Source organism: Balaenoptera physalus (genome assembly GCF_965194825.1).
Source record: "Balaenoptera physalus genome assembly, chromosome: 11".
In the NCBI taxonomy this organism is placed as follows: Eukaryota; Metazoa; Chordata; class Mammalia; order Artiodactyla; family Balaenopteridae; genus Balaenoptera; species Balaenoptera physalus.
Genome location: NC_138896.1, coordinates 108,164,180 through 108,183,400, shown reverse-complemented (window position 1 = coordinate 108,183,400; position 19,221 = coordinate 108,164,180). Strand labels below are relative to the sequence as shown.

Sequence of the window (19,221 nt, the reverse complement as noted above, 5' to 3'; positions counted from 1 at the left end):
CACCTGCCCGCCTCTGCCCCGCAGGCTCTCAGCAGAAGGCAGCCGGGCTGGATGCGTTTCCAACCTGGCTCCTTGGGCGCGCAGAGGGGTTTCCGGAGGCCACACCCCTCTCCCCGACTGCCTGGCAGAGGGCTGCAGGGTGACCCACGGCTGCCTCCTGCTGGGGGTGAGCGGGGGGACCCTGGGACATGCACCGCCTCAGGCCTCCCACAGTCACAGATGGGGGCTCTCTCTGCCCACTGACTCTCCAAGGGTCACCTGACCCGCCTGGCACACGGCACGCTCCACGGATGAGCCCCACGCTACGGGGCCCAGGCAGCAGACAGCGCTCCCTCTGGCCTCCCAGAGAATACTTCCGCCCTCGGCTGAGAGGCGCCTGGGCCGTGGACCATGGTGAGAGCGTGCACCTGGGCTCGGACCAAGCCTGGCCAACACAGCAGGCAGCTCCCAGGCGCTCAGAGGGCGAGGCATCCGGGCCCAGCTCAGTACAGTGGGCGCTGTGGACACCCTGCCAGATGCTCTCTACCAGGCAGGTCCACCCGCCCCCGCCCCAGCTGCAGGCGGGCTGCGCAGCTCACACTTTACACCTGCGACCTTATTCAGTCCAACACCCTTGGCCAATAGGTGCTTTGCCCAGAGGCCTGGGAGGCTGCACACACCCCCTTCCCCCGGAGCAGCCAGTGGCTGACTTACAGGGGGTGAAAAAATGCAAAAGCCTGGTCTCCGGCTGGCCTCAAGGGAGGACAACCTGCAGTGCAATTCAACTCCAGAGGGTCACGAGGACCAGCACAAGGCTGGACTTTGCCTGTGACCACATCCTCGCTCTCTCCCCTCCCCTACCTCGCTTCCCAGCAGAGTGCCCTCTCAGTAAACCACACCCTGCCTTGGGCTCTACTTCTGGGAAGCCTACCTAAGACACTGACTTCCTCCAAGACAGGGCAGCCCCCTGGAGAATCCAGAACACCCTGGACTTCCAACTTCAACCACAGGGAAAAGAATCAACGGATGATGGAACATCTACCCAGCAGCATGGTGCTCAGACACTGAAAACTTAAGATCACGAAGCAACATAGAAAAACAGCTGGGCTTTAACATTTGCTGGTGGTTGGTAGAGAAGGAAGTTCCCAAGTGACCTGAATACCAAGTTTGAGCTTCGGGGGCGAGGGGGGAAATAAGTGATCAAAAGGAAAACAAAATGGTGACTGACTGTGTTACACTCAAAGGATTATGGGAGACTTCCCTGGTGGTCCAGTGGTCAAGAGTCTATGCTTCCAATGCAGTGGGCGTGGGTGTGATCCCTGGTCGGGGAACTAAGATCCCACATGCCACTCGGCCAAAAAAAAAAAAAAAAAGAAAAAGAAAAAGGATTATGGGATACTTCTCTTTTTCTCCCTTTTCCCAACTTTCTCTCTCGTGTCATTTATATAAAGGATGCCTTAAAAAGAAGCTAATGAAAGATGCTTTGGAGCCCTTTCAATAACATGAAATATCAAAAAAGAATCAGGAGTTTGCCACATAACCAGCAATCCCTCAGTGTGACTGGAGGGGTTCAATCAGGTCTGGCCAATTCGCCAGAGGCTGCAAACCCCTGAAAGAGGTGGAACAGGGGGCACGGTCCCAAACTCAAGACCATCACTACTTATACGCGTCCCCCAGAGCACTGCCCTCTCTGAGGCTCCGACTGAAATGTGAACAGTTTTAACCTGATGCTCTCTACAGTTCCCCTGACCTTAAAATTGCCTGATTATTTGATGCTATAAAATCAAGAAACAGGAAAAGTAGACTTAAAGCCCCTGGGGCTCAGGCACGCAGTGATTCCAGTAAAGTGGGAGCTTGGCCGAAAAGTCAAAGGATGAGCAAAAATTCCCGCAAGGTCCAGAAAGGTTTTCATTTTCTCTGTTCTTCACCTCACAGACTTCACAATGAACTCCTTGGGTGAAGGGGCTATTTTCCTCCCAGGTATAGATGAATGCAGATAGAAAGCTTGCCTTCAGGCCCACTCTTAAACCTCCAGAGGGGGGCTTCCCTGGTGGCGGAGTGGTTGAGAATCTGCCTGCCAATGCAGGGGACACAGGTGCGAGCCCGGGTCTGGGAAGATTCCACATGCCGCGGAGCAACTAGGCCCGTGAGCCACAACTACTGAGCCTGCGCGTCTGGAGCCTGTGCTCCGCAACAAGAGATGCCGCGATAGTGAAAGGCCCGGGCACCGCGATGAAGACTGGCCCCCGCTCGCCGCAACTAGAGAAAGCCCTCGCACAGAAACGAAGACCCAAACACAGACAAAAATAAATAAATAATTAAAAAAAAAAAAAAAAAAAAAAAACTCCAGAGGGGACTCTTCAAAAACTAAAGCAATACCTGACTGAACTAGGAAGAGAAAACTAAAAATAAGGAAAACATTTCCAATGCTTGACCGACAGAAGCTTTTCCTGTGAAGTGAAGGGGAAAATCATAACCACCAAACACCTCCAAGACCCTTAAGGTAAGCAATTACACATTTGCAATAAAAGCTATGGATCAGATTCAAAACAAGTTATAAGACACTGAGCATCCCTCTGATGCCTCCGTGAGCAGGAATGTTTTTTCCCTTCCTCCTCAGAAACTGTACAAGTAAATTAAAACCCACCAGCTCTTCTCAGAAAAGAAAACGCAGTTAGGAAAAAAAAAAAAAAAGTTGTTACTTCAGAAACAAAAAACACAGCTCTAGAATCTCAGAGGAAGTAGCATACAAATACACCCAAACGGATTCATTTGAAGCCAGCTGTTTTTAATAGCCAGCTTCCTCTTTCTTGCCCCCCATATCAAGAGAACAACTTCAACCAGAGAAGGAACACGATCACCTGCAAAGTGTGGACTAACAGGTGACCTCCCCACGCCAGACAGGGCCCTGGACAGGGATGAAGAAAAGTTAAAGATGTGATATCAAGCCAGAAATACGACCCTCCAGAGGAGGCAGGCGCTAAACCCAAAATGCATTTGTCTGACGTGGCCTGTCCTTACTTCAGGAGGTGACCTTCAGAACACAAATAGGTACTAGTCATGCACATAAGCTAGAAGGTAGTCTGAGCTCCGGCACCAGGCTCGCGGATGTGCACGGATGACTATGCAAACAGACTTAACGCACGCTGGACTCTCTGTACTGTGATCACACGCTGTTACACTGTCTAGCCTTGAAACAGGGAACCAAAGGGAGGAGCAAGGGTGTAGCACGTGGCGGGGGGCACCCCTTCCTTTTCATCTCCAGCAAGGTGGCGGGGAGCTGTGGTAGGGCCTTGGTCACACCCAGCACCGCCTGCACCCTGCTAGGCTGCTAGGAATGAACCTGCTCGGGGCGGAGCCCCGAGGCCGCTTCAGGCTGCTGCTTCTCCATCTGAAGGATGGAAGAAGGGCTGGACCACATCACCCAGCTACCGTGAAGTGGGGCGGACCTCTAGTTTCATTAGTTCCTGGGGTTCCCAGATCACATCCCCCACAAAAGGTGCAGAACTCCTGAGTCCCCCCAGGAAGCTAGGGATCAAGGCAACCCTGCTCTGTGGGCAACCTGGGGTGAACCACCAACCATTCCCTTGCATCTCTCATCTGTAAAACAGGTGCATCATCTGTTAAACACCTAGGGTTTCCTCCGAAAGACCTTTCATCAAAGGTTTACGTTCCTCCCAAAGACGCTGAACGACTGATTCGACTCCACACACACCTTCCCCACTTCTCCACAAGCCTAATTCCCACACCAGTCCGGCGCCAGGGATGAGTCCCGGTCACCAAGCTCCGGAAAGCGGCGTCCCCAGCCTAGGGCTCTGCAGGGCCCTGACCACCTCTCCCGGAGCCTGGACGAGAAAGGCGTGCGACCACGTGGACGCGCATCCTGGACCAGCAGCGCCGGTGCGACCCTCTCCCTCCGGCAGAAGGTCCCTCCGGAAGCCCCGGGCCGGGCAGGCCTTCGCGGACCCTCCGCCGCGCCAGCCGCACGCCCTCCGCCAGTCCCGCCGACAGCAGGGCTCCCGCCCGCACCACCTCCCCGGCGGGCCCCCTCCCGCCAGAGCGCGCGGAGGCCTGGGCGCCGCCATGCGCAGTGGGGGCGACCCACGCGCACGCCGCCGGGTCACGCGCAACCAGCCGCCAGGCCAGTGGCCGCCCGGCCGCCGAACCGGCGCCTGGGAGCGCGCGCCGGCGCACCTGCTGCGCGGGCCTGCTGGGGGCGCGCGGCTCCCGGCCTCCTGGCGCCGGCCCGGCCCGAAGGCCGCGCGCCGCAGGCCCCGCCGGACCCGCACGGGGCCGCGGCCTCCTCCCCGCGCCCGCGCGCCTGCAGCGCGCCAGCCCGGCCGCCCGCGCCCGAGGCTTGCCTCCCGCCCCGGCCCCGCGCCTGGCCGCGCCTCACCAGCGGTAGCACCCCTCCGAGGCCTCCAGCGTGAAGTTCACGCGCGTGGCCCGCGTGAAGGGCAGCAGCACCTTGGGGATGTTGAGCTTGGCCGCCGGCGCGCTGGGGCCCAGCGCCAGCAGCCCCGAGAGCGCGAGCAGCAGCGGCCGCAGCCCCCGGCCCCGTGCCGCCATCCTCGCCGCGCTTCACCTCCCGCGACCCGGAGCCCGGCCGCACGCGCACGCGCGCGCGCTCCCCTCGCGCCCGGCCGGCAGGTGATAAGCGCGGGAGGGAGAGAGGGGGCGGGGCGAGGGCCGAGGCCTCGGGCCCCTTCCTGGGCCCCGGCGGGACCTGAGCGCGGGAACTGAGGGGGCCGGGTCCCACCCCCGGCCCCCGGCCCTGCGGGGCGGAGGGAGGGGCTGGGGAGCGCACCCGTGGCCACGCGGGCCTGGGTGAGTGGGATGGGGCGCGCGCCCGAGTCACCGTGGGCGGGGGAGAAGGGATGAGGCGCCCTGCGGCGGTGGCGCCCCTCGACCACGCGGGAAGCCCTGCACGGTTTTCTGGCCTCCACACTCGTACCCCTGGTTTCAAACTCTTGGTTTCAAACTCTCGGGCGGCACTGCACGCGGATGTGGAGCCTCTCAGCCGTCCCGCAGCCATTCTTTCGGCCCTGTTCAGCGTCTCTGGCCAATGACCCTGGCCAGGGCCCAACAAACAAGTCCGCCAGGCTCCCGAGACCTTGAGCTCAGACCATCAACACACAAAGGAACAGGCCCCCAGGAAATCTGGAATGCGGAGCGCATCCTGGCCCAGGCATCCAGAAGAGGGGCCCAGTTCCGCAAGGGCAAGCGACCTGCTGAAGCCCTGGGGGCCCTGTGGGTGCCCCCTCCCCCTTCAGCCTCCTCCAAGCCTTGCCAGGGAGGCGTCATGGTCCCCAGTTCTCCAGGAGGAAACAGGGTGAGTTGGCCTGAAGACCACGCAGCCACGAAGGGCAACACTGAGGCTCTCAGATCCCAAAGTCCTTCTTCTCTGCGCTGCACCCACTGTCTTCCGGAAGCCGTGAGGAGGTTACCCAAAGGGCAGATTTAAGGCCAGAGCTGCCAGAGCACATCCTACCCCTCCACCGCCCCCACCAGCGAGAGAGGGGGGGGGAACGTTCAGCGTCACTGAATTGTGCGTGCAGAAATCTTAAATCTTAAATTCACTTTACAGGTTGTGCCCTAGGTTTGTAGTAGTCTTTGTCACGAATTACAGGAGGGGGTGAGCTCTGCAGGTACCCGGTGCACCAGTGCCTTTAAGATGTTAATCTGCTGCGGGGAAGGCCCAGCCTAGTGGGAAGTCAGGAAGAGGCGGGGTAAGTGCACAGGGGCCCAGCCTGTGTGAAGGGTCCCGGAAGTGTGCCCTGGATTGTAACCGGATAGGCAAATGGATGCCTCTGCCTGATGAGGGAGGGAGAAGCTGAATTTCAATCAGGCTGGGAAAGGCTTCTTGGAGGAGGTGACCCCTGGGCTGGGCATAGACACCTCACTAGGCTTCAGAGAGGCCCAGATGGTCTGAGCGTGCCCCTCAGGGGTCATCCAGCTTTTGGATGGTGAGCAGGGGTGTTTGGGGGTCACCCTCAAAGCCTAAAGGCCCCAAACCAGAGACCTCTTGGAGCTGGGCTCTTCCCTGGGTGGGGAAATTCCAATGGGTTCTCTTGTCTAAAGAAACAAGAGTTGTATGGACAAAGCAGCCTCAGAGCAGGTTATCTGTGAGGAATTTTTAGTGTTCTTGTTTGCATGTTTTATTGATTCATTTTTTAGTAAATAACAGATGGTTTAAGCTAAAAAAGGCTCAAAAGGGCTCACAGTAAAAGTGACACCCCCTTACTGCCCCTCACCCAGTACCCTTCCCAGAGCAACCAGTGTTTTCTGCTTGTGTATACTTCCAGACAGATTTTATGCATATACAAGCAGATACCTGTGTGTATACAGTTAAAATTCATGATATAACTTATCATGTTCCAATTATGCCCACTTAAATTGGCAAACCAGGAGCCTTGCCCAGCAGGTGAATAAATACAAAGGACTAGGCAGGGTATCAGGGATCTTAGGCCCATCTGGCCTATTAGGCTCATGAGTCCCTATGGCCCCATCATTCCAGATCTTCTGATTATTGAGAAGAAATCAGTAATGTGGATTTGTAGATGAAACAGCTCAATTGTAAATGAATGCAATTGATTTATTAAAAACAAACATCCACACTCTTGGCCATTTATCCCAGGAAAATGAAAACGTATGTTTACACAAAAGCCCATACATAAAATGTTCAAAGCAGCTTTATTCATAATAACCCAAAACTGAAAACAGCATAGAGGTCCTTCCACAGGTGATGGTTGAACAGACTGGGTGCATCCACACCATGGAATGCTACTCGGCAATAAAGGAACAAACTGCTGACACACTGGACAACTCAAATCTGCAGGAAATTATGCTGAGTGGAAAAAAAGCCAATCGCAAAAGGTTACATACGGCATAATTCCATTCATACAACGTTCTTGAAAAGCAATGTTATAGAACTGGAGAACAGGTGAGTGATTGACAGGGGGTGAGGGCCAGACGGGGTAGGGGTGGGGGGTGATGTGGCTATAAAAGGACAACATGTGAAATCTTTGTGCAGCTGGAAATGTTCTATGTCTTGACTGTGTCTATGGTAAATCCTGGTTGCAGTGTTTTCCTATGGGGTTTTTTGTTGTTTAATTGAAGTATAGTTGATTTACAATGTTGTGTTAATTTCAGGTGTACAGCAAAGTGGTTCATTTATATATATATTTTTTCAGGTTCTATTCCATTGTAGGTTATTACAAGATATTGAATATAGTTCCCTGTGTGTCCTATAGTTTTGCAAGCAGTCACCATTGGGGGAAACTGGGAAAAGGGTGCATGAGTCTCTCTGTATGTCTTAAATATGTCTCTATGTCTTTTTTTTTTTTTTTTAAAGAATCAATTTTATTTATTTATTTGTATTTGGCTGCGTTGGGTCTTTGTTGCTGCGCACCGGCTTTCTCTAGTTGCGGAGAGCGGGGGCTACTCTTCGTTGCGGTGTGCGGGCTTCTCAGTTGTGGCGCATGGGCTTAGTTGCGTGGGACCTTCCCGGACCAGGGCTCGAACCCGTGTCCGCTGCATTGGCAGGCAGATTCTCAAACACTGCGCCACCAGGGAAGCCCTCTATGTCTTAAAACTGCATGTGAATCTACAGTTATCTAAAAAGAAAAAAGTTTAATTACACAACCAAAAAAGCAAACATACAAACAGGCCTAACAAAGTAATCCTGGTGGACACAGCTTGCTGACCACCTGTATGCTTAATTTAAGGCAGTCAGGAAATTTCCCTAGCAAAAAACTACGAATGGGAAGCAACAAAATGATGGATAGAACATTTTCCCATTTAAGATGTTTCCCTTTATATTGTCCTTAACTCTGTCCCCCCTCCCGTTTTCACTTGCCAGTGAACCTGGTAAGGGACCATGTCAGGGCCCCGGGGTCCATGCAGCACCCTCCTTCCCTGCCTTTGGGCACCTTCTCTGGGTATCAAGTGCTTTATCTGAGATTCAAGGAGACAGTGGGCATGGCCTGAGAAGGCCATGCTGCCGCAGGCATAGAGACCCTCAGGGATGAAGGGACCCCAGATTCGTCTACCTGATAAATAAAATGAGATAGGAAAATGACTTCTATCGGTGACTTCCATGCTCGGCATTTCCTACCACTCGGAAAAACCTTACAGTATCTGAGTACCATCTGTGCTGTTATTTCCTATTTGTCTTTAAATCAAAGTGTTTACATATATTTAAAAAGGAAACTTTGTCACTCTCTTAAGTAGAAAAACAGTATCTGTTGCCAAAATAGAAGTAGCCATAAAATAAATACAACGAAACAAAGGGATGCCATTAAGTTACAAGGAGACACTGTTTCCTGCCAAAGGCTCAGAGCCCAAGGCCTGTTCTCACCATTCAGCGGGAGAGGACCAAGCACTGGATGATAGGGGCCTTTCTTCTTGAGCGAATAAGGGTTGAGAAGGAATTTCAAAGGCAAGGAACTATTCCTAGTGGCATGTTGTCATATTAGAACCTATCTACCATCTTTTTGCGACAAATATACTTTTAAAATTGTGCAGTGGAGAAGCTCAAGCATTCACAGTAGTTGATAGAATAGTATAATGAAGCCCCAGGCATGACCATCCAGTCCCGTGACCATGCACCTGCAGCCAACCCCAGCCCTCACCTGTATCATTTTGCAACAAATCTGAGACATCCTATCTCTAAAAGATAAGGACCGTTTTAGATGTACACTCTAACCACAATACTATTATCGCATCTAAAATATGAACAGTAATTCCTCAGTCATAAAATATCCAGAGTTCAAACTTCCAACTGTCTCATAAACATCATAGCTTTTTTTTCACAGTTTGTATTTTCAGAATCAGGATCCACGTAAGGTTCACACACTGCAATGGCTTGAAATGAGCTTTTAATGTCCAGGTTCCCCCTTCAGCACTCTTTCCCTCCTGGCATTGTCTGTGTTGCCCCTTTCTGCTGGAGTAAAAGTTTTTCTTTAGCGCACCCTCACTCACACCCACCCACCCAGTGGTTTCCCTGCTGCACAAGGCTGCAGCCACCTTCTGGTCACGGTCCCTGGGGACTGAGGAAAGGGGTTCCCTCTGTGGGCCTTCAGCACTGTCTCCGGGCTGGAAACCTCGACGTTTGGGGAAATAAAAGATAAGAAAAAGTCTGGGAGCATTGGAACAGTTTCAGCCCTGGCAGAATGCTTTCCAAAACTTCATCTTGTGTAAGATAATGGCGCCATTTAATTACAGAAATCGCTGCTTTTTATCAATGCGCAGACATGCTGCCTGCTCACAGGATCTAGCTTCTATCTGTGCTTTTACTCTCACTCAGGACGGTTTTCTTCCACTTGCCACGTCCATCCTCTGCCGGAGTCAGGGACTGCTTTGGCCAGTTAGCTGCCCCTGGACCACTGAACCCCTCACCCTCACCCACCTACTCCCTTCGTCCCCAAAGGCATCGCTATGGGACAGTGGCTGCAGGATAAGCTGATTGCAGCTTCATACCATCAGGCCCCCTTAGAAGTTCTGGCACGTGTGTTATCCCAGCCGGCTAAGCCTGACACCAGCAGCCCTGGAGGGACACACAGGAGTCCTCAGACATCACTAGGCCACCAGAACTGGAGGAGGGTACGTCCCACCCCTGGCTCCCCAAATGGGCCCCCCCACCTCCCCGCCAGGTAGCTCACACTGGTGCCAGAGGCGTCCACACGACGCAGCACACGCACCCCTGGCCCACCCTCCAGAGCCTCCCAGATGCCTTTGGCAGAAGAGTCCAAACTCCTTCCATGGTCCTCAGGCCCTTCCTGGTGTCCCGACTTCCCACACAGCATCACCTCTTCCTCCTACCTCCCAGGCCCTCTCCTCCAGTCTGGACACACCTGGCTATTTCATACCTCCAGTGTCGTACCTAGCTCATCAAACCCCTTAGGGAGGAAGATTTAATACTCCTTTATAAGAAAAAATTATTTCCTGTAATAAACATTAAATGAGGGAGTTCCCTGGCGGTCCAGTGGTCAGGACTGGGCGCTTTCACTGCCATGGGCCTGGGTTCAATGTTCAATCCCTGGTGGGGGAACTAAGATCCCACAAGCCATGTGGTGTGGCAAAAAAAAAACAAAAACAAAAAAAACAATAATCGCTGGGAAAAAATAACTTTTTAAAACTTGTTTGAGCTTTGTATATACAAGCAAGCCAGCAAAAGCAAGTTTTTAATAAAAAATAAATATTACTTAATAGCCAAAAAGGGAAAGGTAATAGATTAATAATTTTAATGACATTAATGTATTTTTAAAAAACTTATACTGACATATTGGCCTGTTGCAATAATAAATAATATCAGAGTGTACTGGTCCATTTAATAAATGAGAATAGCAACAAAAAAGAAATTTTTATTCTTAATCTAATATGAAAATTCAGTAAAATAGTTCAAGTAGAAGGTAAGATTTGCACTTAAGCAACAAAAATATTACCCCTTACAGTTTTCACTCTGTTTCACTGTCTTAAAATTTAAACCAGGTAAGAATCATAAGTGGGTTCATAGGATGGCTGAATAACAATAACACGAGTTGTTTTCTCTGTCTTGACAATCACGGTGCCATCATTGATCATTTCGAATCTACTGTTTAGGCACAGAAATGTGTACCGTGGTGGGGGCTGGAGACAAGAACTGTGTCTGACGCAAATTCACAGGATTCCAAAAGTTACTCTGGAAACAAACACAAATCCATATGTATGGGGCCGACTGTGTAACTAAGAGTTTTCAGAATTAACATCCATGTAGAGTACATTGTGTGTTAAAGCATACATTTTTAAAGTGTGTAATTTTAATGTTTATATGTTATTAAAATTCAACAGTGCACAGGCAACCAAAGTAAAAATAGATAAATACTACCACATCAAACTTCAAAACTTCTATGCATCAAAGGATGCAATCAATAGAGTTAGAAGGCCACCTGTGGAACGGGAGAAAACATTTGCAAGTCACATATCTGATAAGGGGCTAATATCCAAATATAGAAAGAACTCCTACAACTCCACGACACCAATATAAATAACCCGATTTAAAAAAAAAAAAATGGGCAAAGGACTTGAACAGATTTCTCCAAAGAAGATATACAAATGGCCAATAGGTACATGAAAAGATGTTCCACATCATAATCATTAGGGAAATGCAAATGATTTTTGCATGAGATTTCATCTCATCTCACACCCATCATGATGGCTACTATTTTTTTTAAAAAAAGGCAAAACCAGAAAACATGTTATGAAGATGTGGAGAAATAGGATCCCTTGTGCACTGTTGGTGGGAATGTAAAATGGTGCAGCCACTATGGAAAACAGTATGGAGGTTCCTCAAAAAAATATATAATTACCATATGATCCAGTAATTCCACTTACGGAACCCAAACAATTGAAAGCAGAGTCTCAAAGAGATATGTTCATAGCAGCACTGTTCACAACAGACAAAAGATAGAAGCAACCCAAGCATCCATCAACAGATGAATGGATAAACAAAATGCGATGTATACACACAATGGAATATTATTCAGCCTTGAAGAAGGGAGTACTGACACATGATACAATATGGATGAACCTTGAGGATATTATGCTCAGTGAAATAAGCCAGTCACAAAAAGACAAATGGAAAAAAATTCCACTTATATGAGGTCCCTAGAGCAGTCAGATTCATAGAGACAGAAAGTCAGACGGTAGCTGGGAAGGGGAGCAGAATATGCCACCCCAAAGCGTGCCACTCTCACATGTGGATCGTTCTGAACTGAAGACGGTCATGGCCCAAAAGACTCAGGAAGAGCTGTGTACCTCCCTTAACTGCCTAAAAGAATTAGAAGGCATGGTCCGGGAAGAGAGCTGCCACCAGAGATAACCACAGAGTGTGGGCTGGCGTGGTGAGCTGGGCGTTTGGCAGGGCCTGACCCTGTCTTCCTGCAGGGCCTGACAAACCTGTGTTCACCAAGCACTTGCTCTTCCCAGCTTCCTGTGACCTGTCGTCCTCCCCCTGGAGCCCCAGAGCCCTAGCCCTTCACCTTAGCTCAGCCGGCACACAAGCCTCCATTGCCTGACTGTCTTGGGACCTCTCATGTCTATGTGAGGCTCCCATAAGTACGACAATAAATTTGTTTTTCTCCTGTTAACCTGTCATATGTCAATTTAATGAATAGACCAGCCAAAAGAACCTAGAAGGGTAGAGGAAAAATATTCCTCCCCTACAGTTGCCAAGGGCTAGGGGAGGGGGAATGAGAGGTGGTATTTAACGGGTATGGGGTTTCTGTTTTGCAAGATGAAATGCCTGGAGATTGATTGTAAAATAATGTTAATATATGTAACACTAATGACAGGGAAGTCTACTCAATGCTCTGTGGTGACCTAAATGGGAAGGAAATCCAAGGAAGAGGGGATATATGTATATGTGTGGCTGATTCACTTTGCCATACAGCAGAAACTAACACAACATTGTAAAGCAACTATACTCCAATTTAAATATATATATATATATATATATACACACACATACTTAATGCTAATGAACTGAACATTTAAAAATGATTAAGATGGTAAACTTTATGTTATGTGAATTTTACCACAGTTAAAAAAAATAAAAAAATTTTAAAAACCCCTTAACAGTAGCCACAGCAATTCTTTAGAACTTAAACCTACAGAAGTTTGCAGGGATTTGTTATTTTATCCCTGTGTGCTAAATAATAAATACACAGTGTGTATTTTATCACTGACATTATTTAATACTGCCTGTGTGTGATGGGCATAAAAACCAGACAAGCTTCAGTCCATCTTGTTACTGTTTTCAAAATCTCTGTGGACAATGCACCCTCATGCTGCAGGCGGCCCCCCTGCCCACCTTGGGCACAGCTGGCTTTGAGGCCTTTAACAAATGCTGGTCAGAGGCTGGCTCTGCTCCCTACTGGCTGCGTGGCCCTGAGAAGTTAGTTAGTTACACCTTCATTGATAACATGGAGCTCCTCATGGTATCTAAGGCACAAAGATTCCATTAATAACACATGTAGCATTAGGACAGTGCTTAGCACAGTAAGTGGTCAAGTATTCACTCCACAAGGAGGCCCTACTAACCATCGGACAAAAAACACTACCCAGATTTCTTTAATTTGAATTGTTTCCCAATATTTAAAAATCAGGCTATTTTATATAAAATCTAGATTTATAATTTCTTTCAAAACATCTGAAGTGCTGGCAACACTGGGCTTATATTTCCACACGGCAATGACATGCTGGAGATGAGTGGCAGCCACTTTTAAAAGAAGGATTCGTGACCTCCCCTGTTTGCCACAGTTCCCACCACTCCCTTTTGTACACCCCAGCCAGCTTTACAGTATACATAAAAAAAAATTCACACCCAAGAAACCAATACACGTTAGGAAACTCATTTCACGCACAGCTTCGCCAATGCAGTGATCAAGAGGGATTTTGTTGGGCTTCCCTGGTGGCGCAGTGGCTGAGAATCTGCCTGCCAATGCAGGGGACACGGGTTCGAGCCCTGGTCTGGGAAGATCCCACATGCCGCAGAGCAACTGGGCCCGTGAGCCACAACTACTGAGCCTGCGCGTCTGGAGCCTGTGCTCCACAACAAGAGAGGCCACGACAGTGAGAGGCCCACGCACCGCGATGAAGAGTGGTCCCCACTTGCAACTAGAGAAAGCCCTCGCACAGAAACGAAGACCCAACACAGCCATAAATAAATAAATAAATAAATATTTAAAAAAAAAAAGAGGGATTTTGTTTTTTCCATAACTTCACATATGTTCACTGAAGGGGGAGCCACAGTTATTCTGTCAACCTTGCAGCAGCCCTCAGATTGTCTGCCCTCCACCTGAGACGCCTGTCAGAGGGAGGGCGACTTTGTGATGCTCCAGTCTCCCTGCCCACGGAGCAGGCTTACTTAATCATTTACCGATCAGCCAGGTAAGTTTAGCTAAACTGTTGACAATATCACAACATTTGCATCACAAAGGTACACATTAGACTGTGACGAACTGTAATGTCGTTAAGTCATAACCTGACTTGACTGGATAATTTAGGTTTTGTGGTTTTGCACCCATAAGAAACTTAAATGAACTCAAGATTTAATTAACTGGGGGGAGGGTGTCTTTCCTGCCATTTTTATCCTGTGGGCCCTGAATGCTTCTTGTAGGATTGAGAAAGGCAGTGTCCGGAGGGAAACTAATAATAAAATTGACACAAGACACATGAACAGGAGAAAAGAAATAAATTTTAATTCGTGCTCATAGAGGTTTCATAGAAATTTATGAAACCTAGAAATTCATGAACCTTAGGTCCCTTAGGTTCATAGGGACCTAAGAAGTGGCCAAAGCAAGCAGCTTTTATATTTTTTAGACAAAGAAACAATAAATTTGAGAGGAATTGACAGGAAAAAGAAACTTAGGCTTTGGGTACTTAATTAGGGAAGACTCTAAACAGGGTTTGGGTTTGGGGTGGTAAAATTAAAGAAGTAACAGGTTGTTTGTATAGACTCACGGCCCTGAATTCCCTGTTTCTGGCAATAAGGGTGTCCTTCTACCTCCAAGTGCAGAGAGTGGACCTTTCACATGAGAGATTTATTTCCTGCTTTCAGGAAGACAGGAGGGTCACAGTGCCCCTCTTGTATCAGCTATCTCTTAAGTAACTTTAATTCAAAATAGTTACTATGCCATTAAGGCATATTTGGGGGTGGCCTGCCCTGGGTCCCAACAGCAGAAATCATCTTTATTTGAGATTTCTTACTTTCTCTCCTACCATTATTATCTCATGGAAAAAAGATAAGTTTGTGACACTAAATCCAACTTCTCTTCACTTCATTAGAACAAAAGACCCTCCTATCAGCCAGGGAGTCCCAAGGGATTTAAGAGCTCTGTGTAAGGATCCAGGGTTAAGGACCAAATATTAGAACTAATGATGCTCCTAGTACTTTTATCATTTAGGAAATTAAAAGGGCTTTAGGAGCTCTATGCCACGAACTGGGGGCAGAGACCAATTACGCATTTCCTATTATTTCATAGTAGGCAAGTAAAACCAACCCCATTTCACAGATCTGGAAACTGAGCAAGGCCAGTGGCTTCTAAAAGGTCACATGATCACTTGGTTGGTAGAATAACACTAAAAACCCAGTTCTCCTGACATCCAGTCCAGTGCTAAGGATATTTCTAATGACATGTGGGGTTTTTTTGTTGTTTTTTGAAAAATATTTATTTATTTATTTTGGCTGCACTGGGTCTTAGTTGTGGCATGCGAGATCTTCATTGCGGCATGCGGGATCTTTAGCTGTGGCATGCGAGATCTTCATTGCGGCATGCGGGATCTTTAGCTGTGGCATGCGGAATCTTTTTTTTTTTTTTTCAGTTGCAGCATGCGGGCTCTTAGTTGTGTGGCGTGTGGGATCTAGTTCCCTGACCAGGGATTGAACCCGGGCCCTCTGCATTGAGAGCACGGAGTCTTAACCACTGGACCACCAGGAAATTCCTGACATGTTTTTTTAAAAATGAGAATTATTTTCCTGTTTCTTTCTTACTTTGAGTGTGAGGTGTCCATGAGAACAGGAACTGGACCCATCTGTGTTATCTCTTCCACACTAATTAGTCTCAGTTTGATTTTGCTCAGGTCAGTTCAGGGACACCCCAAAATGAGGATATTAGTCATTAAAAGAGATTTAAAAGGAGCTGCTGCGAAGTGCTCTGTTGTTTTCCAATGCCAATTTTCATCCCTGAGGTGGGATGAGACGTTCGCCTGGCACAGAACTGTGTGTGTCTTTCAGCAAAAATGGGCTGCATTTGGATGCTAAAGAGTTGACATCCTGAGAAACTTGGGCTTCAAATATCAGGTTCTTTTCTTCCTGGGCAGAAGAAAATGACACCCTGCCTGCACCTCAGCTGTTAGCTTTCCAGATGCCATTGTCAACTGTGATCTTTCCATCCTCACTAAATATCAAACCACAAGACACAGGAATTGGGAAAGTGTTTTCAAGAGACCCAGCAAATGCACGCTTTTATGCTCACTCTCATCTTACAGGCGAGGACACTGAGACCCAGAGACGCAGAGTGAGGTGCCCCATGACGCCACTGTGTCTGACCGAGACCTTGGCCCCAGTGCATGTTCCTGTATTTGGGGGCTGCGATCGAGGTGAGGTTAGAACGCTCCACACACCCAAGGACAAGAGCATTTTGTTAGTTGGTTTAATTATTTCTCTTTTAAAAAATCTGATCTTGTTTATTTATGTATTTATATTTTTTATTGAAGTATAGTTGATTTACAATGTTTCAGGTGTATAGCAAAGTGGCTCACATAGATATATATATATATATATCTCTTCAGATTCTTTTCCATTATATGTTTTATAAGATATTGAATATAGTTCCCTGTGCTATACAGTAGGATCTTGTTGGTTATTTTATACATAGTAATTATTTCTTTTCAGTCAGGGAAATGCACCACGTTCCTGCTTAAAATAGCTTCATGGTCTTTAGACCAATGATCGGAAAATTGTGAATAATAATCATTTTTTAAAGAAACACGATAGATTAGGCAGAACATGCTAGCTTCTCGAAAAGTGTCCGTGGAATCCTGGTTCGAACATGAATGATAGGTTTTGACTGTGAGCAGAGACAAGCTATAGCACCTCCAGGGATGAAGGATTCATCACCACCTAAGCCGGCTGCTTCCTCCTCCTGCCCCACTCAATCCAGGATCTGCCTTCCCACAGCTTCCCTCCATCCTTCGACCTAAACTCTCCCCTCAGGAGCACCGCTGAGGATGACGCTGACACGGTCCTCGCCCCACTGCTTGTCCTCTACACCCCTGACACAGGCCTGCGGGACGAGGGGACGCCGAGACACAGCTCAGCTTGAGGGTGAGGCCCCGACGCCACTCCGAGCCTGGCGGTCTGCACCCCAGTCCTGGATCCTCCACTACGGCCTTGGCCAAGTCACCTCGACTTCCTTTCTGTCCTGAGGGAGCTGATTGTGCACCTTTATTCCTTCCTGACACAACTGCTTAGAGTTGTATTAATCAGGGTTCTCCAGAGAACCAGAATAGGATGTTCATGCATGTGTACGTTTCAAGAGATTTATTTATTTATTTACGTATTTATTTATTCATTTATTTTTAAAGACTTTTTTTGATGTGGACCATTTTTTTTTTTAATTCTTTATTGAATTTGTTACAATATTGCTTCTGTCTTATGTTTTGGTTTTCTGGCCACGAGGCATATGGGATCTTAGTTCCCCCATCAGGGATCGAACTCGCACCCCCTGCATTGGAAGGCAAAGTCTTAACCACTGGACCGCCTGGGAAGTCCCTCAAGAGATTTATTATAAGGAATGATTCACATGGTTAATGAGGCTTACAAATCCCAACATGTGTGGTCTGCAAGCCGGAGACCCAGGAGGGCCAATGCTGTGGTCCAGCCCAAGTCCGAAGGCCTGAGAACCGGCAGAACCAATGGGGTAAGTTCCAGCCCAAGGGCAGGAGAGGACCCAAGTCTCAGCTCAGCACTCAGGCCAAGGAAATTCCCTCTTACTCAGCCTTTTTGTTCTATTCGGGTCTTCAGCTGACTGGACCGCATTAGGGAGGGCAATTCACTTTACTCAGTCTACCGATTCAGGCGTTAATCTCATCCACAAACACCCTCACGCAGAGACCCAGGACGTTGTTTGACCAAATGTCTGGGCGCCCCCGGGACCCAGTCAAGCTGACACATAAAAACTAACCATGATAAGAGCTACTAATTTCCCACAAGCACTGGTTTCTGGGCTTCCCACAAATTATGAACTGCTGTGTTTTCACTCTCATCCAGTTGAAAATATTTTGAAACTTCCCCTGTTACTTTGTTTTTTATTCATTGCTTATTTAAAAGTAGGTGGTTTGATTTTCAAATATTTTTGAGATTTTCTGGATAGCTTTTTAATTTTCTTTTTCATCACAGTAAATACACATAACAGATATTATCTTCTTAACCATCTTTAAGTGTACAGTTCAGTGGCATAAGTACATTCACATTGTTGTGCAACAATCACCCCCATCCATCTCTAGAACTCTTTTCATTTTCCAAAACTGAAACTCTGTCCCCAACAAACACTAACTCCCCATTCCTCTCTCCCTGAGCACCTGGCAACCACCTTTCTACTTTCTGTCTCTATGAATTTGACTGCTCTAGGTACCACATATAGGTGGAATTATACAGTATTTGTCTTTTTGTGACTGCCTATTTCACTGAGCATAATGTCCTCAAGGTTCATCCATGTTGTCGCATGCATCAGAATTTCCTTCCTTTTTAAGGCTGAACAATATTCCGTTGTCTGCAGAGACCACATTTTGTTTATCTGTCATCTGTTGCTGGACACCTGGGTTACTTCTAACTTTTAGCTATTGCAAAGAGTACTACTGGCACACAGGTGTAAAACTATCTCTTGAAACCCTGCTTTCAATTGCTTTGGATGTATACTCAGAAGTGGAATTGCTGGATATAGTAATTCTATGTTAAATTTTTTGAGGAACTGTCATAATGTTTTCCCCAGAGGTTGCATCATTTTACATTCACACCAGCAATGTATGAGGGTCCAATTTCTCTACATCCTTGCCAACACTTGTTATTTTCTGGGTTTTTAAAAATAGTATCTACCCTAATGGGTGTGAAAAAGAGCTTATCTTTATTAATACCTAATTTAACATGATTTTTGAGAGTTATTTTATGGTCCAGCATGTGGACTATATGCAATGTATATTTCATGACTACTTGAATAGAATGTGTATTCGGCAAGCGTTCAGTCTATAAATATCAATTAGGACAGTTTGTTGACAGTGTTGCTTAAATATTCTATATCCTTACTCATGTTTCATGTACTTTTTTGTCTACTGAAAGGAGGTGTTAACATATTCAATATTATATGCTAATAAGTTTCACAACCTAGAAGAAAGTAACAAATTCCTTGAAAATCACAACTCAGTGAAATGGATACAAAAAGAAATAAAAAATCTGAAAAAAAAATCTGAATGATCGCTTAACTGTTAAAAAAAATTAAATTGTAATAAAGAACTTTCCCACAAACAAAGATCCAGGTCAAGATGGCTTCTCTGGGGAAGGTAGATCAAACATTTATAGAAGAAATAATTCTAATTTACACCATCTCTTCCGGAACATAGAGGAGGTGAAAATGTTCCCTACTCTTTTTAGTGGGCCAACATAACAGATCAATATCCCTTTCAAACACAAAAATTATTAAGAAA

At 47.4% G+C, this 19,221-nt stretch overlaps 1 protein-coding gene and 2 long non-coding RNA genes across 4 annotated transcripts in view; 1 reads left to right on the top strand and 2 right to left on the bottom strand.

Moving 5' to 3' along the window:
• The window catches only part of NUP210 (nucleoporin 210), a 105,080-nt gene extending 100,459 nt beyond the window's left edge, over positions 1-4,621 (bottom strand). The window contains exon 1 of the mRNA XM_082414049.1: positions 4,376-4,621. Within this exon, the coding sequence (XP_082270175.1) occupies positions 4,376-4,548 (173 nt within the window). The 5' untranslated portion in view covers positions 4,549-4,621. The remainder of the gene's footprint in view (positions 1-4,375) is intronic.
• Positions 4,622-6,841: 2,220 nt separating this feature from the next.
• Positions 6,842-19,176, top strand: LOC309638291. Its single transcript, XR_014251055.1, has 3 exons — positions 6,842-6,922; positions 16,009-16,119; positions 16,683-19,176. It is a non-coding gene; the product is annotated as an uncharacterized lncRNA (long non-coding RNA).
• Positions 7,258-19,221, bottom strand: part of LOC309638284 — a 39,400-nt gene continuing 27,436 nt past the window's right edge. The window contains exons 4-5 of one of the 2 annotated variants that reach the window (XR_014251046.1): positions 10,847-10,907; positions 7,258-7,595 (exon numbers count right to left, since the gene is read on the bottom strand). This is a non-coding gene — a long non-coding RNA (uncharacterized lncRNA). The remainder of the gene's footprint in view (positions 7,596-10,846; positions 10,908-19,221) is intronic. The other variant, XR_014251047.1, reaches the window with a different exon arrangement.